Here is a 26379-nt window from a genome sequence, read left to right as displayed (position 1 = left end):
GAGACAAATGAGAGGCCACAATTTTCAAAGGTGGCTTTTAAAATGTGAGTCTTCTTTTTTTCCTCAATGTTTATCTATTAAGTACCAGCCCCCACGCCCCAATCCCCATCCTTGTGTTTGTAGAATTTGTATTCTAGTTGGGGAGAAAGATTTTAAATAAAAATATGTATCAGATGGCAGGTGCTATGGAGAAAAATAAAGCAAGGTAGAGGTTAAGAAATTGCTTGAGGCCTGCTGGAAGGTGGCTTTTGTCTTTAGGGTGATCAGGGAAGTTCTCTCTTTGAAGACAACATTTAAGCAGAAGACCTGGTAGGAGTCATGGAGATCTGCAAACATCTGGGGTAAGAATGTTCCATGCAACTCCCAGTTGCCTGTCATGTTTAGCAAGTAGTCAGGGGGCAGTGTTGCTGCAGCAGAGCAAATAAAGGGATACTGGGGGTGAGATCATGGGGAAGGTGTCAAAGAACAGAACCTTTGCTGGCTTCAAAGGTTCTAGTAAGATATTAGTATTTACACTGAATTCCTCTGAGGCAGGAAGCCACTGGAGAGCTAGGAGCAGAGGGGTGCAGTGTTCTGACTGAATCTTTAAAAGACTTGTACTTCTGCCTGTGTGTTGGATGAACTGGATCAAGAATGGAGGATGTCTTTTTATTGAGTGCTTAGGATGTCAGAGGAGCCAGGGTTATTGAGAGGTAGTTGCGGGACAATAGCTGGAGATAGCCCTGAGGTGAGAGAGCAGCCCCTCCACCTTGTCTCCAGGAGGCACAGCGAGGATGCTGATTGCTTTGAATTAAGGCAAAAGTAAGTTTTGGTTAAATCTGAAAGGTAGGCAGATTTAAGAAAGAAGTTGAGGTGCAGCTATTTCCCAGAATCTTTACTTGTAAAGTGCTTTGCCTTTTAGAACGCAGGACCCTGTAACTTTAACATCAAGAAAAATGTTTATAGTCTATTATGATGGTATTTGCATTTCTGTTTTCTAGGTGACTCTCCAAGTGTGGATCCTACAGTGAAACTGGGAGCTGTGGGTGGAAATTCATTTAAAGTCTCCCTCAGATTGCCTCATCTGGAAAAGAGATACAGGTAATTTGTTCTTGGATATCTTGAATCTCTGGGAACAAAAGCAGTCAGCATTGAGTCCTGAATCTTGCCAGCTGTCATTCTGGACCTAATGTCAAGTGGAACAGTTAGTTATGACACCTGGGAAGCCAACATGGGGAGGCCAGTCATTTTGTGTATCTGACTGCCGCCTGTCCTGATGGTTGACAGGAGATTCCCGGGATAAGCTGACCTGGAACCCACTCCTGCAGCAGCCCTTATTTCTCCAGAAGTCATATGGGAAAGCTAGAGATACAGACAATAGGATAGAGCTGCATGCGCGTGCATAATTGAGGGTGTTTGGGTTGTAAACATAGGGCTGACCTAATGCAACCTCTTTCTTTTTTTCTTTTTTTTTTTTTAAAGATTATATATACAAGAACTGGGGTACAGGCTAGCAGTGTGGGGGGTGAGAGGATTTACCAGAGACAGAGTGGGGAGCAACAGGCAGACTGACTGAAATACACTGCTGAGGGGAGCAGTGGGCAAGTTAGGAGAGATTTGCTGCACCATGTGGGTAGCTCCCCTGCCAGAGATTGAACTTGTGCTGTGGTCACTGTGGATAGCTTCATAGGTTGTGTCTTAACCCCTTATGCCACCAGGGAGGCTCTACATCCTCTTTCTGTGCCTCATCCCATACTCAGAACTCCTGGGTGCTGTGTATTTGATAAGCCCATGTTCTTAAACCACACTACTTTGCCTTCTGGGAACATGTCTTTCTTTTTTTTTTTTGAAAAAACATTTATTTATTTATGCATGCAAGAGCTGGGGTACAGGCCAGAGATGCAGGGTATGAGAGGATCCACCAGAGACAGAGTGGGGAACAGAACAGGCAGACTGACTGAAATACATTGCTGAGGGGAGCAGTGGGCGAGACAGAAGAGGTCTGCTATGCCATGTGGGATTCTCCCTGGTCGGCAGGCCGGGGATTGAACTCGTGCTGCAGAGGCTGTTGATTGTTTCATAGTGTGTTGCTTAACTGCTTGCGCCACCAGGGAGGCCCTGGGAACATTTATTTCTAAATGAATAGGAATAATTGATAATTGATAGAATAAATAACTGAATTTAATAAATAATATTACTTAAATGTATGCAGTGTATCTAACAAATATATTTAAGTATCCAACCTGTTTATGTTTTGGGGCTGCCTTTATAATGCTGAGTGGTTTTCAAAGAACATTTACATAGATTATTTCATTACACAGACTTGAGACTATTAGAGGACAGAGACTTGAGGCAAACTAGAAAGCTGAGAATATCATGTATTTATATAAATGGAGTGAGTAGCTCCTAGTCATTTAGAGGAGATTTCATGAAAAACAAAAATACTTACTTTGACCCTTGAAGAGCAAGGTGTAGGATTGTCAGCGAAGGACTAGGGACATTGAGCATGGTGGGCAGAAGAGGTGAGGGCCAGAGGTGGGGACACTTCTGCTCAGGGCTGAATGCAGTGGAGTAACTGAGACCAGGAGAGCTGGGTTGAGGCGGAAGATCAGGTGAGTGACCTAGCCTCTTCCATGTGCCCTGAGGGTTTGCTGCTTGAACTCAAGGGCAGGAAGTAGCCATTGTAAGTTCCTGTGTGAGGTGGCAAAAACATGCCTTGTTTTGCTGAATTAATGCCTCAGAAGGAAGGCACAGAAGTCATCTCTCAAGTTCATTATTTTGCTGTGAGGTCCTTAGGAAAGGACCTGTTCTGCTGAGCCTACATATTTCCTGGAGTCTGGTTTGAATGCTGGTCAGTGGTGACAGTGGAAAAACCTCCGGGGTTCTTAGTGCAGGGCCTGATACAGGTAAGTATCTTGTGTAGTCAGTTTCCTGAAGTGTTCTCTTTAGATCAGAGTATAAGAGATTTAAATTTAAATAAATGGAAAACATTCTGTATACAAAGTGTCTCATGCTTCATTCAGGAAAATCTCAGATGGTAAAGTTTTGTTCATATCTTGGATATTTTTCAATATTTAAAACAGAATTCATTATGAGAATGGTGAAGATCAAGAAGTAAACCCCTTGAAGTTTGGCCTCCTCACCTGGATCCAAGAAGATATCTTCCTGGCTGTAAGCCACAGTCAGTCCGGCCCACAGTCTGTCATTCACCATCTAACTGTGGCCTCTTCTGAAATGGAGGATGAGCAAGGACAGCTCAATATTAGGTATGGCAATGCCCCCTGTGTTCCTGACATTAATGCACAGATGCAGTTATGCTTCTTTCATGAGCATAGCACTGTGTTGTGGAAAATAGTGTCATGTGACCAAAAACTGTGTTATCTTGCCTTGGGCTAGCAAATGTTTATCAGTGTCTATATGTTTGTGTGTGAGTAGTATGTGTAATATTTGTATTATCTATATTATAGACATATACATACTATGTAGATTATGTATTTTGTTATGTGTAGATAATGTACATTGCAATAAGCAATTAATACCAAAGGAAAATTGTTTCTTTTTTTGGTTTGCAAGATCAGTAAGATGTCACCACTGAAAAAATATTCACAAAATGACCTCTCCTCTTTTTATTTTTTGGAACTTTTGTCAGTTCATCTGTGACAGTGGATGGAATCATAATCAGTCTGTGTTACAATTCCAAGAACAAGTCGGTAGCATTGCAACTGGTTGATGGCAAGATACTCAAGTATCTTTGGGGTGAGTGTCAAAATTTCAGAAAAATGTTTACAACTTATATCAATATTTAATTCTTAAGACTATGTGGGCCTCCCTGGTGGCACAGGGGTTAAGTCTCTGTCTTTTGCTGACATATCTACAGCCTGAGGTCAATCCCCAGCCAGGGCGCTAATCCACATGTGGCTCAGCAGTCCTCTCATGTCTTACCCGCTGTTCCCCTCAGCAGTGTTTTTCAGTAGATCTGCCTATTCTGTTCCCCACTGTTTCTGGTGAACCCTCCCCCCACACCTCTGGCCTTCACCCCAGTTCTGGTATGCATAAATAAATAAAAATAAGTCTTTGAAAAAAAAGAATATGTACTTATAAGCATCTTATCAATGTCTCATTGAGTCTTAGGTCTTTCAACTACCCTGGCAAAATCCTGAGATAAAGGGTAGAATTGGCAGGTGGCATCCTACCTCTATTATTTTTTTGTAATAAGCTGCCGTAACCTAGTGAGTTTCCAAAATATATTTGGAAGGTGATCCCAAATGCACATTAAATGTTTTGGCAAGTGTTGATGTTGACATGTTTTTTGCAAAGAGCAGACCAGCTTTTACAAACTTCATGTACCAATCCTGCAGAACCATCATCTATGACTATCGAACCATGGAAGAATTCTGCTGGCTTTCCTGTTCGATTTCCTTATCCATGCACACAGACTGATTTGGCCATGATTGGAAGAGAGGTAAATTAACATAGGACAGAAATTTTTCACTAAGAGCAGTAACCCATGTACTGATATGACTGTGCTAGGTAAAAAGAGTGTGAGCTTTAGCTGTGGATCCAGGGCTCTATTACCCAGGTATCCTAGGCAACAAGGAGAAATTAAGACACTTTCTTGAGCCTCAACTTTTTCTGTCTATAAAATAGGATTAAGGGAGTGCCAGAAAGTAGTGGTTAGTTATTCTGTTCCTTGGAGGTTGTACATTCAAAAATGGAAAAGTATAATTGGCCTGCTTCTATCCCCAGCTGTGCAGAACCGTCAAGTTAGTCTTATTAAATACCTTATGGGAACAGGAGAAATGTAATCTTAAAAACGGCATTCATTCATCAAATATTAGGATACCTCTAAGTATGGTGGGCAATAGGATACAGTGGCTACAAAGCCTATCAGCTGGCTAATCCTTGTGTTTCTGGAATTTATAATCTCCCAGTGTATGTATAATTATCCTCTGTAAGAGGAGAATGAAGGAAATAAATTTGGTGTCATAGTAGAGAATTCTGAGGTGTGTGTGGGCTAATTAGAGGATGGTAGCTATGAGGATAGGGAGACCTACTTTTTGTGAACCTGGAAAGCTATATGAGGTGGCTGCGTATATATTGAGATGTGGAGGAAAAGAAAGTTCTATTCCCAAGAAAGAAGGGATAGTGTTCGAGTGGGAGGAACTGTACACAAGCTTTGTTTGGAAAGAACTCAGCTGACTGCGCCTCACTGGTGGCGCAGGTGTTTGAGCACTGCACTGTGAGGCTGTCCTCAGCCTCTGTAGCGCGGGTTCGATCCCGGCCGGCCGGCAAGAATCCCATATCGTGAAGCAGATCTCTCCTGTCTCGTCTGCTGCTCCCCTCAGCAGTGTATTTCAGTCAGTCTGCCTGTTCTGTTCCCCGCTCTGTCTCTGGTGAATCTTCTCACCCTCTCGCACATCTGGCCTGTACCCCGGTTCTTGTATAAAAATAAATAAATCTTTAAAAAAAAAAAGAACTCAGCTGACTCAAGGAGTAAAATGGAAGCAGTGTGGCTGGTGATGGAGCAGAGAAAACTGGATTTGCTCATTTGACAAAGATTGGGAAATTATTGCTGATATTTAGTCAGTGAAATAGTATGATCAACTTCATGGTTAAAAGGGTCCTTCTAATTGCCCTGTGGAGAATAGGTTGGAAAGGGACAAAATCAGAAGTGACTGTTAGAGTGAGGTGGTGTGGGTCAGGAAGGAGACGTATTTGAGATATGCAGAGGACGGAATAATGACAGCACTTGCTAATGGATTAAAGGCATCCTACTGCATTTTGTACTGGACTAAATAATCCTACATGTCTATACTGAGTCCTGATTATACGATCTTAGATGTGAAATCACAGGGCAATAGAAATGCATAATAGAAAAGTTAAGTTTAACAGTGTGGTTAGAATTGTTTGTAATTTCATTTATATTTCTTGCAGGAATGTGTCCTTGGTCTGTCTGACAGGTGTCGCTTTTTCATCAATGACACTGAGGTATCAAGGCTGGGTTTGGTGCTGGGTTTGTTGCTGGGTCATATCATGGTTGGCTTCAAGTATCAAAGCTAACTTTCCACTTTACCTCCCTTGCTTGTTGCAGATTGCTTCAAATATCACATCATTTGCGGTATATGATGAGTTTTTATTGTTGACGACGCATTCCCATACCTGCCAGTGTTTCTGCCTGAGAGATGCTTCATTTAAAAGTAAGTTTTCAGTGTATGAAATAGAAAATAGCCCCTCTTCTAATATCTCTCTTCCTTGAAGTCTTGATGACTTTGTAAGTTCTTCACCTACTTTGGCTTTTTATCATGGAGTCCTACATTTGGGAAAACCTTTAGAGTTCATTTTCTTATTTTCTATTTTCAAATAATATCTCAGTTAAATAATTCAGCACCAGTTAGCAGAGACTTCCAGAGAAGAGTGTCTTTCTTGAGCAGAACATCCTACAGTTAAACAAAAATTTCATTAAATAACTGATCAGTACTTTACTTTGAGTTGCCATGTAAATACCAAGCTGGCAGTGTGCTTTAACTTCTTCTTAATGAGCCTTTTCTCACCGTGGCCACCCTCCATTGTATCTCTGAAGGGCCCCACCCTGTGATTTATAGGAAGGCAATTGTTTCCATTTTTCCTTCTATTCCACTCACCCTTCTGCCCCCATGAGTGTGAGTTTTTCTTATATTAACAACCAAAAAGGTCCACTTTCTTCCTCCTAAGTTGGAAGCAGGGGCTCTTACACTGATATGACTAGAGTATCCCGATAATGGTAAGAAATAGGCAAGCTACCTGTGCTTTTCAAATCAGTTGACAAATTTTGTGTGTGGTCATGGAACAGGGCTCGTTTGAGAGGGCAAATGCCAGGGCTGAGATTATCAGAAGAGTTAACGTTCTCGAGGTTGACAGAGAGCAGAGCCCGGCTGTCGATTGCTCTCTTCCGCGCGGGATTCTGTGCAGTGCAGCTGCAGTGGAGGCAGGGAAGCTTGGCATGACAGTGGTTCCGGACGCTTAGCCTGTGGTGTCTTTAGCATTACAGGCCAGTCTGAGCAGCAGCCACGCATCTCAAGGGGAAACTCTGCGGAAGGTGGAGAGGGGTTCACGTATTGTTACCGTGGTGCCCCAGGACACCAAGCTGATTCTGCAGGTAAGCTGGTGTTTCACGCCATGATTCTCATTGTCATTAGGCTGTCGTCAGTGCCAAGCAGAATTCATATGGATTGTATTTTAGACTTATCATTTGCTACAACTTTTAATAAACCTCTTCTTGTAAAGTTGTTTGTTAGCTTTATATAAAGGAATGTTAATACAGTTGTTGCCTTGTAAGGCTGAAAGGGAAACTTCTTTTGAAAGTCAAAATAAATGTTGAATAATACATAAATATTAAATATTCTGCTCAAAGTGTGCTCATTTTCCAGAGTTGTTGTGGATTACTCTGAAGACTTAAAAGTTGTGTATCCTAGGTATTTACGTTTTTTCTTTTTAGGGAGGGAAGAGCACAAGAGTCTACGGTGATGGTTTGTGGGTGTCTTGGTGGTAATTTTATGGGGATTTCTCCTGAGAGGAGAAATCAAACATTGTATGGAAATGAACAATGATGTAATATATAATATATAATGTAATAAATTATTTTTTCTGTTTAATTAAAATTATTGATTTGATTTAAGATGCCAAGAGGAAACTTAGAAGTTGTTCATCATCGAGCTCTGGTTTTAGCTCAGATTCGGAAGTGGTTGGACAAGTAAGTGTCATGTACATGAATAATTACCTAGTTGTGACATATGTGTGGAGATTATGTATTTTATTAAAATTTTTTAAAACAAAATTCTGAAGAGATGTCTGAAAAATTGTTGCAGATGTCTTCAATCAGATTCTCAGATGTGTTCTTTTTTTCCCTATATTTTCATTTTAATACTATATATAATAGACATTCCTAGCAGAAAAATTGTGAAGCTCATTATATAAAACAGGCCCTCTTAGCCTAAGGAGATCCTAAGGAGATGGGCTTTAGCTGGAGATGGGCTTTAACCCAGGGAAATTGTGCCCAAACTCTTGTCTATGTCCTTACCCAGATGTGTACTTACCTGAAGCCTGCTGCAGATTTTCAGAGAGAACTATGACCCACAAGTGCCTGAGCTGCTGTTGTGAAGGAGCCAATCCATTGTTTGAATGTGTTTGCTTTGTACTGGAGAGATCTTTATTCTAAACTCATCCCCTTCACAGCAACATGGATGGAGCTAGAAGGGATTATACTGAGTAAAATAAGCCAGAAGGAAAAAAGAAAAATATTGGAAAAAAAGAAGGAATATAGGGGAATCAAATAAAGGATCAGGGCAAAAAAACAATAATAATAAATAAATTTTAAAAAAGAACAAAATTAGCAGGGAACTATAAATCAGACATTCTGCAAGGGAGGGGGAGGGAGAAGAATCAAAACAGGGGAGGGAAGAGCACAAGGGACTATGGTGATGGTTCACGGGTGAATTGGTGGTGGAAATTCTATGGGGACTACTCCTGAGAGGAGAAAGCATACAAGCATGCATTGTACAAAAATGAACAGTGATATAAAAATATATATATATAAAATTATTTTTTAAAAAAGTAAATGAACCTCAGCTCCAGGGTGGTTTTCTCTTGTGTGTGTTGGGGATAGTCCTCAGTCTGCCATGAAGACTAAATCACACCTTTTAAGAATGTAAGTGTACCCAGTACCTGGTTTTTTTTGTCCTTTGTTTTTGGAGTAGAAATCCATTTGGGTTATAATCTCATTATAACTGGTTTTTATCATTATAAGTATATGCTGGGCCCAGGGGTTAGTTATGAAAATGCCATTCCTATTCATTCTCTATTTCTTCACAGACTTATGTTTAAAGAAGCATTTGAGTGCATGAGAAAACTGAGAATTAATCTCAATCTGATTCACGATCATAACCCTAAGGTGATTTTCTAAGTCATTTGTTATGGAAGAAAATTACCTTCACTTACTTTAGACGAACCAGTGTGATTTGAACTAAAATGTTTGTCTCTTTTTTTTGGGTAGGTGTTTCTTGAAAATGTGGAAACCTTCATAAGACAGATAGATTCTGTAAATCATATCAATTTGTTTTTCACAGAATTGAAGTAAGTATTTTAAATAATTCATAAGTATCATATTCACAGTTTTCTCTCCTAGATAAGAAAATCAAATAGTTAAAGTTGGAGAAAAATTACTGTTCAGTATTACCTTAACCACTATAACTCTTATTCCCCTTATGGATTTTTTTCTTTTCCCACTCAGAAACTAAGATCCTAAGACGTGTCAGAATTGTTACTGGATTTTATTTTTGAATGTACTTATAAAACTTTTTCTTAGGAGATTGAAACAAATGGCACCTTTTTCTGTGATAACTTTTGTTTAACTTTTTAATGAAAAATTTTTAAATGTAGAAAAGAGAATTGCCCAGTGAGCACCCTATGCCTTCACCTAGTTTCTGCAGGTCATATTTTCTTATAGTTGCTTTATCATTACCATCTGCCCATCCATCATTCATCTTTTTTAGACTCATTTCAAGGTAATAGTGGACATCAGTCTAGCTTACCTATCAGTACTCACTCAAGCATAGCATTAACTAGAGTGTTCTTTGTATACAGGGCCCTGTGCAGGTCAGATTTACTTTCAGTGAAACGCACAGGTCGTAAGTGTGCCACAGTGAGTTTTGACAGATATCAACTTCCATGTATCCCAGACCTCTGTCTTTGTCAAGATAGAGAGCATTTCTTTCATCCCAAAGTTCCCCCAACCCATTTGTCTTGGCCTGTCCTCAAAACTTTATTGAAAACTGACACCAAAGTAGGAGATCACTGTTGTATACCTTACAGAATTAAACATAATACATTATCTTGGTAGATTAGCTTCTGAACTAATAAGTCTCTCTGCCAGGTAACACAAATTCAAAGTGACATAGATCGTTATGTCCCTTTCTTATAAATGAACACTAGTTTGTGAGTCTGGCCTTTCTTTCTGTAGAACCACCATCTGAGCATGCCTAAGGACTGTGGTAGTCTTGAAGTAACCTGACATTTCAATCCATAAAAAAATAATTAGGATTTTCAATTATCCTTTCCTCTTTATGTTTTTCCTTTTCCAAGGGCAGATGTAGCAAGTCCCTAGCCAGTCGCACGTTGATTGTTTTGAGAGCCCAGCATGTTCAGAACTCTTAAGAGGACTCCCTCCTCCCAGCATTCCTTCCCATCCCCACCCCCTAGCTACCCACTGTTTTTGAGTTTTCCACTAGATCAGTTTTGCCTGTTCACCAGCTCTATCTAAGTGGAATTATACAGCATTTATTCCTGTGTATAAAGCTTCTTTCACTCACCATGTTATCGTGAGATTCATCCACAGTGAATCTCACTAGCATACCATGGTATAAACTGCGCTCACTAGCATACCATGGTATAAACATACTAAAGCTTGTTTATTCCTTCCCCTATTGATGGGCACCTAGGCTGTACCCATCCTATCGCTATGTGAATAAAATATCTATAAATGTTGCTATACAGTTCTTTTTGGACATTTTTCACCTCTCAGTTTCTCTATTTTCCAGCAATTATGAATATTTTTTATAGAAATACTTTTCCAGATGCCATTTTAATGTTTTTCATCAGAACACCTTGGGTATGTTAGTAGCTTGATAGCTGGGACACGTTGTTTGGTTAGTAACTTTTTTTTTAAAGATTTATTTATTTATACAAGAACCAGGGTACAGGCCAGATGAGCCATGTCACCATAGACAGAGCAGGGAACAGAACAGGCAGACTGAGTGAAATACACTGCTGAGGGGAGCAGCGGGTAAGACAGGAGAGGTCTGCCGCGCCATGTGGGATTCTCACTGTCTGGCCGGGATCGAACTGGTGCTGTAGAGGCTGCGGACAGCTTCACAGCACTGTGCTCAACCACCTGCGCCACCAGGGGAGGCCCTGATTAGTACTTTTTTTTTTTTTTTTTAAAGATTTATTTATTTATACAAGCACTGGGTACAGTCAGAAGCAGGGGAGGGTGAGAGAATCCACCAGAGCCAGAGCAGGGAACAGAACAGGCAGAATTACGAAACACTGCTGAGGGGAGCAGCGGGCATGGCAGGAGAGGTCTGTGCGCTATGTGGGACCGTCGCAGGCAGCCGGGATCGAACCGGCTCTGCAGAGGCTGTGGGCAGCCTCGCAACCCAGCGCTCAACCGCTGCGCCACCAGGGAGGCCTCCCGTTAATAACTTTTTAATACACACCTGCTCTTAGGGAGGAGGATGTCACAAAGACCATGTACCCTCCACTCGTCACCAATGCTGTCCAGCTGTCCAAAGATTCTGAAGGGAAAAAGGTGGACCTTGTCTGTGATGCCATGAGAGCAGCCATGGAGAACATAAATCCTCACAAGTATGTGTGCTCTTGTTACTGGGCTTCTTTTCTGCATAGTTCTTCTTTAACTTGTTCATCCTTTTCATTCTGGTGTTTTTCATCTATCACCTCAGGTACTGCCTATCAATACTCACCTCTCATGTGAAGAAAACAACCCCAGAACTGGAAATTGTGCTGCAGAAGGTCCATGAACTTCAAGGTAGAGACTCTTCGTGGAGAGTGTTTAACAGGGCTTTGACACTCACTGGTCTCCCAGTCTTCTAGAGATTATTCTGACCAAGACCAGTGCCACCTCACAGATTTAAGACATGGCCTTTTGGGCTTGTGTCCATTTTTTTTGAGTGCTGCCATGCAAAGTGTGTACAAAACAGTTAAGGTATATATTCATCTGGCATTCATTTCTGAGGGGAAAAATTCTTACTTTGCCTTCTTTAGTTCTGTTGTCGGGTGTGTAGGTTTTTTCCCAAATGATTTTGTTCTGTTGTGTTCTGTTACACACTGACAGGAAATGCACCATCTGTTCCTGATGCTGTGAGTGCTGAAGAGGCCTTGAAGTATTTGCTGCTTCTGGTAGATGTTAATGAATTATATGATCATTCTCTTGGGACCTATGACTTTGATTTGGTACTCATGGTGGCGGAGAAGTCACAGAAGGTGTGTGGAGTTACTGCTTTGCCATCTTTTTGGTTCTTGTGTATATAATCATGGCAGTATGAAGTCCTCCATAGTGAGCGTCTTGTCCAGTGTTACGTTGTGAGTGCAGACCTGGAGGCAGAGCTGTGAATCTCCAGGACCTACATTTTAAGCCTCATTGTCTTCATTGTTCTGCGCTTATCACAGTGTTTTGATTGATAGCCGGTGAAAGGAAATTACTTATTTTTAAGATTACATGCTTATGTGTGAACAAATTCTCCTCTTATAAAGGTAATATAATACATGATTCATATTCCACTCTACTTCTTTATCACATGACTTTTTCCAGGGGATGGTAGGAACCTGGAGAATAGAATGGTTTGTGTATTGTCCCACTCTAACATGCTACAGTCAAAAAATTTGAGCTTTCTGTATTTTTATCTCCCTCCATCTTTTTTTTTAGCCTCATTTTTTTTTGTCTTCTATCATTTGTTTGCTCTTGTCAGAATAATCTTTCCAAAAAAGGAAAATTTGGTTCTTCATTCTTCTGGCAATCACTCGTGGGTTCCTTGATGCCCCTACGATAAAGTCCAGATGCTGCAGTAGTGCCTAAAAACCCTCTCATGACCTGGTGTCTGGGTATTTTTCTTCTCATCTCTTGACATTATCCCCTTTTCTTTATTGAGGGGGCCAGGCAGTGCTTTGTACCCCCAACCACCACATTCTCTTGTAGGTAGTATTACTTCTGCCTCTCCTGAACGTTAGCTCTCTCACCATCTCCATTCACCTGGCTAATTCTCACTCATGTAGGCTGGAGGATGCCAAGGTGGCATCTTACCAGTAAGCCATTCTTGCCTCCCTGCCTAACCCCCTGGGCCTGGATTAGATGGCTTTCATATGTGCTTTCACTTCATATCTCTTGCATTAGACTGTAAGCTTCCTGAGGTTAAGGGTTATGTTGCAGTCGTACATAGAAGATTTTTACTAAATGTTTGTTGATTTAATGTTTTCACCCATAATTATCCGCTCACATTACAGCAGCAGGAACATTTAATTATTTGCTGTCTTGGGTTTTCCCCTTATTTTTTTTCCATGTAATCATCCTGTCTGTTTGGTGAAACTGCACTAAGAACAAGAAACATCTCTTTAGGAAGAAATCATTTTTCTTATGGACATATCACAGAGCAGGAGATGACCAGTGCCAATAAAGGCTTGGTTGGCAGAGCCTCAGAGCTTTGTTCCAACTTACTATAATTTATTTTCATCTTAACACTTGGTCTTTGCAAATGGGGAGCAATGAACATCATGAAAACAGCTCCAAGAACTGTGCTTTGCATTTTCAGGAGAGACTTGGATGCATTTCTTGAGTGACTTCTAGATCAGAGAAACCTTATTAGCCTGTGAAATAAGTGGCTACTGTGAAATTTAAAAGTTAAAACTTGTCACTTGATTGCTATGTAATATTTAGTCATATATTAATATAGTCCATATTTTTGAATTATGCAACTTTTGGCTTACTGCTACAATTAAGTGTTATATATTTGTTTTTAGAAGTTACTATCACAAACAATAAAGCTTTTTTTTAATTTAAGGATCCCAAAGAATATCTTCCATTTCTTAATACACTTAAGAAAATGGAAAGTAATTATCAAAGGTTCACCATAGACAAGTACTTGAAACGGTATGAAAAAGCCATTGGCCACCTCAGCAAATGTGGTAAGTGTGAGGATTAGTGTTTTTCTTTCTTTCTTTTTTATTTAAAGATTTATTTATTCATCCATATAAATAAATGCGCAGGGTACAGGCCAGATGCCTGGGAGGGTGAGAGGTTTCACCAGAGACAGAATGGGGAACCGAACAGGCAGACTGACTGAAATACATTGCTGGGAGGAGCAGCGGGTGAGACAGGAGAGGTCTGCGAAGCCATGTGGGATTCTCGCTGGCCAGTTGCGATCAACCCCGCGCTGCAGAGGCTGTGGACAGCTTCACAGCGTTGCGCTTAACCGCCTGCGCCACCAGGGCAGTTCCAAATCTTCTTTGATGTTAGGCAGGCTATAAATTAAAATAATAAGTTAATTTAGACATAAACTGATTTTAATTTCAACTCTTGAAAACTTTAACAATATGTATATGCACCTTATTTTATCATATATTCTGAAAAACTGAGGGTAAAGCAAATGACTTAATGAACTGAAGGCGTTTCTGAGCTGAGACACTAATGCAGATCCTTTTTGGGTTAAAAATAATGACCCCCGGGCCTCCCTGGTGGCGAAGGCGGTTGAGCGCCGCACTGTGAAGCTGTCCACAGCCTCTGCAGTGTGGGTTTGATCCCAGCCGGCCGGCGAGAATCCCACATGGTGCAGCAGACCTCTCCTGTCTCGCCCGCTGCTCTACCCTCAGCTGTGTATTTCATCAGACTGCCTGTTCTGTTCCCCACTCTGTTTCTGGTGAATCCTCTCACCTTCCCCCGCCTCTGGCCTATACCCCATTCTTGTATAAAAATAAATATTTAAAAAAAATTTACCCCCTAAATTTACTTCAGTGTCTGAAAATCAAAAGTGGTGGATAATTCACTCTCCTCATGGCATTTGTAAACTTTACCTGAGGGAAAGGAAACCTGCCTTATCTGGAGTGATGGCGAGGTCATTGGCAGCGCCTCAGAGACGGTTTTCATCGGCGGGATGGAGTGGAAGAAGTGCAGTGCTGCTGGTTCTGCTTCCCGTCTGCCTCCGTCCTGTGCCGGGGCCTTTGACTTCAGCTGCTGTGATTCTTTCCTGAGCACTGAGAAGTGCTTGTTAAGCACTGAGCTTCTGGCTTCCTTAGAGAATTCATTCAGCTGGTCTGGGATAGGACTCAGGCATGTGTAGAGTTAATAAGCTCCCCTGTTGAGTCTCATTACGGAGATTGAGGACACACCAGGCTGCATGGTCTTTTACCAGGGATGGTGTAAAACTTCTTTTTAAATGGAACTCTGATCTGTGTGCTTCTCGTACCTAGAAATCTGCAAGGGTGTGCATTAAAATTCAAATTCCTGGATTTTAGTTTCTTAAGACTCTGATTATGTGGGTCTTTAAAAGGCTCCCGTTGATTTTGTTTAGGGACCATTGGTATAAATAAAACCCACTATGCCTCCAAAATCATTAGCTTATGTTTATATTAATCTTATTCTGCAGGACCTGAATACTTCTCAGAATGCTTAAACTTAATAAAGGATAAAAACTTGTATAACGAAGCTCTGAAGTTGTATGTGCCAAGCTCGCAGCAATACAAGGTATGTGGTGTGTGAAATGATGTTGTCCTATTTTGCTTTGTGTGGCAGTTGGAAAGGGTCCTTTACACTGAGTCTACTTAGCTGAAAGGTTTTTTCCAAACTACTTAATCTCATTTTGAACTTCTTGTCTGAGAGAATGGCCCTGAGCTATTCCATGTTCAGAAGAAATTGCCCACCCAGCTCTGAAATCAAGGAGTCGCCGGTTCTGATTCCTCATTGGAAATACCATGGTAACTTCCTCGTGGCATTCCTGCTTTCAGCCCAGCCCTCGAGCCCAGCCTCAGTGCTGCGTGACTAGTTATCTTGATGAGTGCAGATTTTTCCCATATATTTTAGGATAAAAGGATGAAGTTAGGTTTAATTTAGTTGTTTAAATAAGCATCAATTTTGCGCTTATATGCCAGATACTTTCCTTATAAACTAAATGCATGGTAACAACCCGATAGGGTGCTGTACAAAATTTATAAATGAGAAAACAACTTGCCTAAAGCCCTAGAGCTGTGAAGTGGCCAACCTGGGACATGGGGCCAGGTTGTCTGACCGTGGAGCACATGCCTTCAACCACCACTCATCCATGATATTGCCACATTTTGAGTTTGTGTGCAAATTGCACCCATCTATGATATGGCCCCTGCCTGCTTCTTTAGCATCAGCTCTCTCTGCTGGTCTCTACCTTCCCCTCCCCTTAGCCCCACTTGTGCTTCAAAGCTTTTAGGTCTCTCTGCCAGAAAGCTGGTCCTGAGCAGGTGTCCAACACTGAGCTCCTTTATTCCTACCTCGGTGACCACTTTTATCAAACTGCTGGTTTATAGATTTGTCCACCCCAACCCCCCCTACTAGGTTGTGAGTTCCTTAAGGGGAGGCACTCTCTTGTTTTCCTCTCTGTGTCCCTGGCTAACACTGAGCTGGAAAAGTGGACTCCTTGGCCATTGGCTGCCTCCGTGCTCTTATTTGCATCTTCTGTTCGTGTCTGTGTCCTCTCTGCTCCAGTCATACCATCTTCCTGTTATTCTTTCTTGTGTATTCCGTGCACACTGCTGCGGAATGGTCACGGTACCTTCTGTGCTCCCTGCCTGAAATACTCTCTCTTAACTCTTTATGCGGGTTATTTGCCTCATAACCCTTTGAAATAGCTCTCTTAGCACTCCCTGTCCCTTTACCACTATCTGCTGTCATGTTGTTGATTATATTGTATTTGTAAGTCTATTTTCTACCACTGCAGAGTTGGAACTTGGTGTTACTTGTTATTGCTTGGATTGTTTGCTTGTCCTTATTTTTTTATTGCTGTATTATTCCCATGCCCAGAACAGTGCATATGTAGGTACCAGATCATTACTAGTTGAATGAATAAATCGTATATCCTCAGAACAGTTTTGAAGGGACGAATGATTGAACTCACTGATCAACCACAGGATTTTCCTAAGGAATTCAAAAGAATTTCAAGTGTAGTGACTGAAGCAGCTCACATTGGAGAGTTAAAGAAATGGTCGTCACCTTTCCTTACTCACCCTACGCCTCTTGTCACAGGATATCAGCATCGCTTACGGGGAACACTTGCTGCAGGAGCACCGCTATGAGCCCGCAGGGCTTGTGTTTGCTCGCTGTGGTGCCCATGAGAAAGCCCTTGATGCCTTTCTGGCATGTGGCAGCTGGCAGCAAGCTCTCTGTGTGGCATCCCAACTTAATTTAAACAAAGACCAGCTGGCTGGCCTCAGCAGAACTCTTGCAGGTAAACGCCACCTTTTAGATTCTCCAAAATGAGACCTTTTCAAAAAGGTTTTTTTTTTTTTTGTTTCTTTGGAAAATAAATTTAGGGCAGCCTACCTTAAAATAGCCTCATATTCAGTAATAAAAATTAATTAGAATATTTTCTTAAGCAAAGGTTAAGTTGCTCTGAGAGTCCAAAATGCAGTGGCATACTATGGCAGTTCACTTCTTGCACAAAGACCAACATGTCCTTCCAGACAGTTGTTGCTGGAGTTTCTGCGTATTTGCATGCTGATTTTTTCTGTCTTTTCAAAGTCATGAGAGAACGCTTACCTTTAGGTTAGGAATGACCTAGAAGTTACACTGTTGCGTCTACTCCATCTCATTCACTGAAACTTCTATCATATGACCATACCTAGTGTAGTGTAGCTGGGTGGCCACATGCCCTGTAAGAAGGTGAAGGGTGGTGCCCTTGCTGTATAGATGATAGGTTATTGGATACCTTAATACCAGTTGTCAGAAATGAGATGAAAGAAAATGCCAAAGCATAGAGACTGAAAAGTAATTTAGATGTTTCAGGGTCTAGAGATGGTATGAACATGAGATGAAGCTGTACCAGAGTGGAGTGGGAAGAGGTTAAGGACTGTGGGGGGAGAAATGACTGGGGGCTCTGGCCCTCTCTGTGCTGAAGGAAGTGATTGTTGTATATTTTCCCCCTACCTTTTCAAGAGTCTTACGAATATTGTTATGGTCTCTAGAAAAATATAGTCCTGAAAAACTTCCAAATGTAAATACATATCCTCTGTAGTTATTTGTACCATTTTTTTCCCCTTGGGATTATAAAAATGTGTAAAATCACTTTTTTTTTTTCTGATATCTCTTGGTTATTACGTCTATATTCTCTTCTGTGAACCCTACCAATTTCCAAGCTGAACTCTTTTTTTTTTTTTTTAAGATTTATTATTTATGCACACAAGAGCTGGGGTGCAGGCCAGTCATGCAGGGCGTGAGAGGATTCACCAGAGACAGAGTGGGCAATAGAACAGGCAGACTGACTGAAATAGACTGCTCAGGGGAGTAGTGGGCGAGACAGGAGAGGTCTGCTGTGCCATGTGTGTCACTTCCCTGGCCAGGGATCAAACTCATGCTGCAGTGGCTGTGAATAGCTTCATAGTGCTGTGTCTTAAGCCCTTGTACCAGCAGGGAGGCCCCTCCAAGCTGAACTCTTATACAAGTGTTGAGAATTCCTTATTTTGAAACTTAATTATTCAGTTCCCTTCATTGTTATTTCAAGTTGAGAAACTTATGCTTATGGTAGTTATACTCTCTAGTTCTGTTCTTATTGTCTATGTTATCTTCTCTTTATACTCTTAGCTTGCCTGTGCCTTGCATTATGAGAGAGCATTAATAAAAGATAGTGAGAAAAAGATTAAAATAAGTAGGGAAGGCCATTGTCAAAGATTTTTTTTTGTGTGAAATATTACATAATGTAGAGCCACTTCTTGTGCACCTTTAACTTGGACAATTTACACAAGCCAAAGAAAGAAAAGAAAAAGAAAACACAAAGAAGCTATTTAAATAGTGAAATGTGTACATAAGGTAGAATCCTGGTTTTGAAGTGATAACATGCCTTGGAGTTAGTGTGAGATGGGACACATGGATCTGCCAGCCCCGTGGTGAACTCTGGCTTCTGTGTATCTGTCTTTTTGTGAGTATCCCTACCATCAGACCTGAGAGTAATGCTAGGGTTTAAAGACAGGGCATGACCCCACATATAAGCCAGTACCTCCATCTAGTGCTCAAACAAAGAACAGCAGTCTCTTCCTGTTAGAGAAATGGAATAGAGAGCTGCTGGAAAAGTTTTCACATAGGTCTTTGTAAGTGTTTTTCGTGACTAATTTTGACTATACATGATTTTCACATTTTGTGCTAAATTTCGGTTGTAGCTCCCATTTAATATAGGTCTCCATGGTATTCTTATTTCCTTTACAGAAATTCACAAAATATATAATCTGATAAATAATAAAGACATACTAATGAAGCACTTCAGCAAAAGAAGGTTTAAATTTGTTTTACCCAATGCTTCACAAACTTGAACCCAAAATGGCTTTTTTCATGCTACCTTTTATTTTTCTGTGGAACAGCTTTAGGGAGCTCTTTTGAAAATAATGTTTTAAAGCAGTTTGAGTTGAATATACACTCTCTAGGGCTCAGTCTCCAATTTGTAGGAGCCCATTTTGATTTAAACCATTTCAACTTGAGTTTTGGTAATACTGCTCTTAGCAAGCCAAGGGTGATCCAATGCTTGTTTTCTTCACAGGAAAGCTGGTTGAGCAGAGGAAGCACCAGGAGGCAGCCACAGTTCTGGAACAGTATGCCCAGGTAAATGCAGTTCCTCCCTCCCAAAGCCCCTCTGTCAGTGCAAGGACTCCCCAGTTGCACTTTAATGAATGTGAAAATGAAAGGAACTGTGGATAATTATGAAGCCCTGAGAAGTATTTGCCCTGGAGGTCTTCTGTCTTGCTGACTTGACTTGGAAATCTAAATTCACTGTAGCTCTCAATAATTGAAATTCTGTGAAGTAGAATGCCAAAGAGCTCATGCTTTGACCTTGGTACTAATGCTTTGACCTTGGTAGATGGTATTAAATTAAATCCCAAGGTAGGTATAATTTTTATGTTAGCTTGCCAAGGTGGAAACAGTGAGAAAGCTCATTCTGAAACAGTGAGGTACTTTGAGGCTGGTATTCCCATTCTCTCTGTTGGCAATGTCTCTTTTACTTCAGGCAACTTGATGGGTCACAGTTTTTGAGCAAATCATAAAGATAAGTACCTGTACCCAACATTTGAATGGATGAGAGGATTTGTTATGAAAATATTAAACTGCCCTGACCCGGGTTGCAGACAGGACACAGATGCTCAGTTGAGTAGGCATTACTGTATTTTCGAGTTTTGGCCATTGATGAGACAGTGTTTTTTACATTGTTTTTAGAACATAATTGTACTTTTAAAATGCTTCAGTGTCTTTCATGTAATTAGGATGAGTGAAAGAAGAGAACTAAAATGTGATATCACTAGATCTTGGGAAGAAAGTATGTGACTAAGTAGAAAACATTAAGATATATCACCTAAGGTAATAATTAAATGTGTGAGATGCCACCATCTTTTTTTCTTCATGAGTAAAGATTCATTCATTTATATATTTATAATTTATACTTTAATTGGGTTTGGAATTTACATGCAATAAAATGTACCAGTTTTTAAAAATTGGCTAAATTTTGACAAATGTTTGAGTGTATAACCACTACTACAGTCATGCTATAGAACATTTTAGCACCCCTAGAAGTTCCCTGCTTCCCTTTTTCAGTCTGGCTTTTCCCTCTAGCCCCTACTATCAACTGCTCTGCTTTCTGTCACTATGGTTTTCCTTTTTCTAGAATTTCACAAAAATAGAACCATCTGGTATGTGGTCTCTTTAGTTTGGCTTCTTTCACTCACAGAATGCTTTTGATTTCTAACATTTCTTTTTGACTCTTTCTTAGATGTTCCATATCTGCTTATATTTCCCATCTGTTCCTACATGTTGTCTACTTTCTCCTTTAGAGCCTTTAGCATATTAATCATACTTAGTTTAAATTTCTAGTCTCATAATTCCAACACCCTTTCCTTATCTGCTTCTGGTTTTCATGCTTGCTTTGACTCTTCAAACTGGTTTTTTTTTTTTTTTTTTTTTTTTTGTCTTGTTTCTATGCCTGGTAATTTTTTGTTGAAGGCCTGGCATGATGTACTGGGTACAAGGAAATTCATAATACAGGTTTTTATGATTAAGGTGAGAGGATCAAGAAACATTCTACTGTCCTGTGATTAGGTCTAAGTCTTTCAGTGAACCTGTTGCTCTAGAACTGCTTATTACTTTTTTATCCTTAGGTAGGACAGGAAGGGTAGAGGGTGTTGGAGTTGGTTAGGCCCTAGTTCGGACTTGGTTAGTTTTTCTTAAGAGCAGGCCTTCTTCAGAACGAGGGCTCTGGGTGTATTTCAAAAATGGATTGGCCTCTGATATTTATTGTGAGAACCTGGTAGAGTTCCTGTAGGTAAAAGTTTACGAAAGTGTAGGAACCTTACTAAGTCTGGGCCCACATAATTTTAACTTTCAGCCTTGTCCAGAGTGAGCCTCCAGCCATTTGTTAGTTAAAGTTTAGATTTTTTTTTTTTCCTACTCCATTACTACTTCCATTGGAGATTTCTACTTTTGGGTTTTTATGGTGGCAAATTCTAATTCTCTATGTTTGCCTGTTTTTCCAATTTGGAAAATTTGGATGGATCTAAGAATTGATTCTCAGTTTGTTTAGCTTATTTGTTAGGATGGAGTGATGACTTCCAAATTCTTCACATGCTGGGCTGGAAATCAGAAGTCATATAATATTTTTGAGGTTATTCATATTGTGCCATGTGTTAATTTATTTCTTTTTGTAGAAATGGGCATTTCTAACAGACTCTTCTTATAGTTTTTTAATGCTAAGGGATATAGATGGTACTTAACATGTATTTTGCGATTGTTTCCAGAATCTTCCCCCTCCTTTTTTTTGGTATTGATATTTGCTGAGCACATAGGCCAGGCATGATGCTAAGAACTGGGTCTGTAAGGGATAGACTGGAAAGGTAAATAGAGGTCATTCTGTAGGCAGTATTTTGCTTTGCTAGATGGCATCTAACACACTTGCTTCATTAACTTGTTATCCTCCTTGATGTTCCCCTGTCAGGATTATGAAGAAGCTGTGCTCTTGCTGTTAGAAGGAGCTGCTTGGGAAGAAGCTCTGAGACTGGTAAGAGAACTTCAGAAATCGCCCCTGTGATACATGCTAAGCAAAGTTAGAGTACAGGGTGGCAAGGTGAGTTGAAGTGCCTTGTCCTCTGAGGCTAGTGAAATTATGCAGCTTCTCAGCCTGAGGTTAGCAGTGTTTTTACAACCATTTAAAATTTTATTCTTGAAAATATTTGGAACTTGTCCTCTATCTGTGAAATATTACTGCATTTTACTGAAATAAGTTGGCTTTTCATTGGCTGCCATTTTGGAGGCCTGCTCCTCTGGAAAGCATCCCAGTCACCTGTGAAAGTGGTCCAGTTCTTTCCAAGTGGCTTGACTCTCCAGTGACTTGAAGTTTTCCTGCCTAAAATAATTGTTTTTTCTTCTAGGTACACAAGTACAATAGACTGGATATTATAGAGACCAATATAAAGCCTTCCGTTTTAGAAGGTGAGGGCTCCATTTTGGGTAGCATTTTTCATTTGGAAGTGTAGAGATGGGGAGGAGAGGGAGGTGGGCAAACACTCCCTTTATTACATCCTTTAATCATGTTTTATGTGGAGTCAACCCTAATTCTCCACTAGGTATAATATTTAATTCTGATCAGCAGTTTTTCAAACATGCTAAACTGTTAAATGATAGTACATAAAGTATTTGAATGTTGCACGTCTGTGATATGATTAAGAATCTTTGTAATCTTTGAAAATAGTTGATCAGTACTTGAATATGAGCTGTACATAAAATAATAGTATTATTCATAAATTTCCTACATTTAGTATTTATATTGTGGTTATGTTAGTAATAGCCATATTCTTAAGAAATGTATGATGAAGTATTTAGGAGAGAAGGATCACATCTACAACTTACTGTTAAATCTTTCACAAAAATAATTGTGTGTGTAGAGAACAGAGGAAGCCAAAAATAGAACAGGTTCCATTCCCGGTCAGCCAGGAAGAAACCCCATGGTGCGGCAGATCTCTCCTGCCTCACCCACTGCTCCTCTCTGCAGTGTCTTCGGTCCGTCTGCCTGTTCTGCTCTCCACTCTGTCTCTGGTGAATTCTCTTACCCTCCCACACCTCTGACCTGCACCCCGGTTCTTGTACAAATAAATAAATCTTTAAAAAAAAAAAAAAATGTTAACAATTGGTAAATCTTGGGTAAGGGTATATACTTTTGCTCCTTTTATGTAGGTTTGAAATTTTTCAAAATGAAAATTAAAAGATGAACTTTTGCAAATGAAGGTGCTATTTCCTAGAGAACAAATGTTACCAGTACTACATATTTTTGTGGTTACTGTGACTCTTTACAAGCAAAGTGGAAAATGATGTTGGTTTGACTTACAGAAATCTTTCGGAGTGTAGTGGAAGTTGATTTTTAAGCTCTGCCCTCTTAGCACAGTCCACTCTGTAAGTAATTCTGTTCTTTCCAACATTATCGTTTGCATTCTTGCCCTGTGTGTTTCTTCCTCCTCCATCCTAATTAAAACTGTGAGAGGGTGCTTTTGGAATTATTCACTTCAGGTACCCCTAACTGGAAACTGAAAAGTAATTTTCCTGGTCCTGCAACAATTCAGCTAACCTGCTTTTACTTGGATTTTCTCTGTGAGAACCTAGAAAAATGCTGTTGCTTCATCTACACAAGCCTTATATTTATGTCGGGAAGCTTTTCAATGACTACCCTCCTATTTTTATTAGCACTTCCTGTATTTATTTTTTAAAGATTTATTTATTTATTTATACAAGAACTGGGGTACAGGCCAGATATGCGGGAGGTTGAGAGGATTCCACAGAGACAGAGTAGGGAACAGAACAGGCAGACTGACGAAATACACTAGAGAGGGGAGCAGTGGGCGAGACGGAGAGGTCTGCTGCTGCTGTGGGACCCTTGCCGGCCGGCTTGGCTCAAACCCGCGCTGCAGAGGCTGCGGACATTCACATCGCGGCGCTCAACTGCCTGCACCACCAGACACTTTTTGCCAGTCCTCTCTTGGGTTACATACTAACTCTTCAAGCAATTTTGTAACTTCAGTGATAGGAAGTATTTTTGGATGATGTTGATGAACTCTTAAGATCTGGAATTTCAGTTATTTCATTCTGAAACAATATAGGTTAATTCTCATTTGAAAAATAATCTTGCTTGGAAAACTTAATAACCTTTTTGTCTTTGTTAAATTCCAACTCCTTCCCTGATCCCCTGTAGTTTTTTCTCCCTGTTTAAACATCATGCTCAAATTATTTTCCATCTGAACCCCCAGCCCAGAAGAATTATATGGTGTTTCTGGACTCTCAGACAGCTGTATTCAGTCGTCATAAAAAACGTTTATCAGTAGTTCGAGAGCTCAAGCAGCAAGCACAGCAGAATCTGGGTGAGTGTCTGCCTGAAGACTGTCGAGTTTTGTAAGAGGTAGGGGTGGAGTGTGAGGGGGTCAAACAGTAACACCCACTATATCTTAGCTGTGTATGGTGCTTCTTGCAATATTTCTGTGCCATAGGGAATCCTGAGGATTCTATGAAACTCCTTAGAGGCTCTGTATGTCTGTTTGTGTGTGTTGGGGGAAAATCTGCCCCCCACTACCCCTACCACCACCCAACCTGAACAGCTGAATTTTGTCTTTTACAAATCATTTCCAAAGGCTCATTTGCTTTAAAAAAAAAAAGGAAAAGTGAAGCTTGATACTGGTGTCTTATATACAGTAATAATAATTGTATTTAATATTGTCTTATGAAGATCAACTTTGTAAAAGTTTCACCCATCCTTAGATATTCCCTAGTTAACTATAGTCCACTTATCCCTCTGACCATAACCCACCTTAGTAGGGAGTTTTCATTCCGCATCTGGTTCTTCTTTTTCAGATGATGAGGTTCCCCATTGTCAGGAATCAGACCTCTTCTCTGAAACGAGCAGTGTCATGAGTGGCAGTGACATGAGTGGCAAATATTCCCATAGTAACTCCAGGATATCAGCGTATGTATCATGCAGCATGGTGATGGTGCCCTGGGTATATGAAAAAAATAACCCACAAGTTGAAGGATTTTCCACTGGACAGTGCGGCGGGAGTGGGAGGACTTCTGCAAGACCATGTAGAAGTTGGCCAGTGTGTCCGAGAGATGACAGTTGGTGGTGACATGGCCTCTGCTGCAGTTTTGCAGCCTGCGTCTCTGCCCGTTCCCCACCAGACACTGATGTTGGCTACTCGTTATATGTAATGACTGATTTTATTCACTGATAAATATTAAGTGACTAATATGATGCTCTAAAAAGAGATTATAGAGAAATCTATTTTAATCTTCTTTAATTCAAAATCAGGATTAGAAGAAATCATTATAAAATAAGTCATCACATTGTTTTCCAGCATAACAGTTGGTCGGAAGTTTATATTGACTGTGCGTGTGCTAGGTGCAGTGGATGCCAAAGCTTTTAAGGAAATAGGAGTTAGAAGAAACTTTGTTGCTTGAGAAGCAATGTAGGATTATTTATTTAAGTGGAGTTGTGCTTCAGGCACATTCTGTTCAGCTCTAGGAGTGCCCCTTTCATAGCATCGCTCTCATTTCTAACAGGCGATCATCGAAGAATCGCCGCAAAGCAGAGCGGAAGAAGCACAGCCTCAAAGAAGGGAGTCCACTGGAGGATTTGGCCCTTTTGGAGGCATTGAATGAAGTGGTACAAGGCATTGAGAAATTGAAAGGTATCTTTTCAACATGGACAATGATTCTTGCAGTGTAGACACTGTCTCCTGCTTGGGCCCTGTTCCTGTTTTTTTCCTTTAAGAAAAAAATGTGAGAGATGGTTATTATTGTGTGATATTAGATAATTTTTTTTGCTTGGGGAAGAAATGGATGTGATTCTAGCAATCAAAATGGAGATATAACTTACCACTCTCAAATTTCTTTCCTCTAGATGAAATATGCCAACTTTTAAAGGTGCTCTTTCTCTTTGAGTTTGATGAGCAAGGAAGGGAATTACAGAAGACCTTTGAAGACACTTTACAGCTAATAGAAAGATCACTTCCAGAAATTTGGACTCCAAACCACCTGCAGAGTTCAGCTACACCTGTAAGTTTTCTCAAAGACAGAATGTGCATTTTTTCATCATTCACAGATTATTATGGTCACACAATCCTTTAAAAGCCAAAGCAAAAAGCATTTCTGCTCTTAAAACATAATATGCTATAGCTAAATTATTTTAGGCTCATTTCAGTAGAAGATTTTATGTTTGGGCAGCGATTAGTACACTTCAACCTAGGTTATAAGTGCTTTTATTTCTCTTTTCCACACGAAGGAGCTATCATGGAGAAGATAAGAACTCAAATAAACCCGCCTGAATCTGCAGGGAGATTGGGGTGAGGAGGTGGGAGCTAGGATCAGGGTTGGGCTGTCGCTTCCCCATTCAGAACTTGTTCATTTCAGGGATCTAGGCAATTGCTTTTCCTTTTGTTTTATGGGAAATTTGACTTTATTATGCTGTTATGATGAGCTTTGCTAATTATGTTTAAGGCTGTTTGGTCCCATTAAAAATTCTAATATATTCTCTATTGTTTATGCTTCTCCTCATTCTCTCACATTGCAGGTCTATTGTTAAAAATTTCAGTTTGGATTCAGAAACACTG

General features: G+C 40.4%; 1 protein-coding gene across 1 annotated transcript in view; it reads left to right on the top strand.

Annotated features, from left to right (window-relative positions):
- Positions 1-26379, top strand: part of ELP1 (elongator acetyltransferase complex subunit 1) — a gene marked incomplete at both ends in the record, with an annotated part of 50642 nt that overhangs the window by 18055 nt on the left and 6208 nt on the right. The window contains 23 exons of the mRNA XM_084236395.1: positions 981-1080; positions 3063-3245; positions 3629-3735; positions 4338-4441; positions 5914-5967; positions 6071-6176; positions 6999-7114; positions 7635-7708; positions 8827-8905; positions 9008-9087; positions 11239-11376; positions 11472-11557; positions 11864-12012; positions 13584-13707; positions 15165-15262; positions 16790-16991; positions 19290-19351; positions 21729-21791; positions 22162-22222; positions 24028-24138; positions 24626-24737; positions 25331-25458; positions 25671-25825. Coding sequence (XP_084092521.1) covers positions 981-1080; positions 3063-3245; positions 3629-3735; positions 4338-4441; positions 5914-5967; positions 6071-6176; positions 6999-7114; positions 7635-7708; positions 8827-8905; positions 9008-9087; positions 11239-11376; positions 11472-11557; positions 11864-12012; positions 13584-13707; positions 15165-15262; positions 16790-16991; positions 19290-19351; positions 21729-21791; positions 22162-22222; positions 24028-24138; positions 24626-24737; positions 25331-25458; positions 25671-25825 — 2492 coding nt within the window. The remainder of the gene's footprint in view (positions 1-980; positions 1081-3062; positions 3246-3628; positions 3736-4337; positions 4442-5913; positions 5968-6070; positions 6177-6998; positions 7115-7634; positions 7709-8826; positions 8906-9007; positions 9088-11238; positions 11377-11471; positions 11558-11863; positions 12013-13583; positions 13708-15164; positions 15263-16789; positions 16992-19289; positions 19352-21728; positions 21792-22161; positions 22223-24027; positions 24139-24625; positions 24738-25330; positions 25459-25670; positions 25826-26379) is intronic.

The sequence above is a fragment of the Talpa europaea genome (genome assembly GCF_964194135.1).
Source record: "Talpa europaea genome assembly, chromosome: 7".
NCBI classification, from domain to species: domain Eukaryota; kingdom Metazoa; phylum Chordata; class Mammalia; order Eulipotyphla; family Talpidae; genus Talpa; species Talpa europaea.
This window is presented reverse-complemented; position numbering and strand designations above follow the sequence as displayed.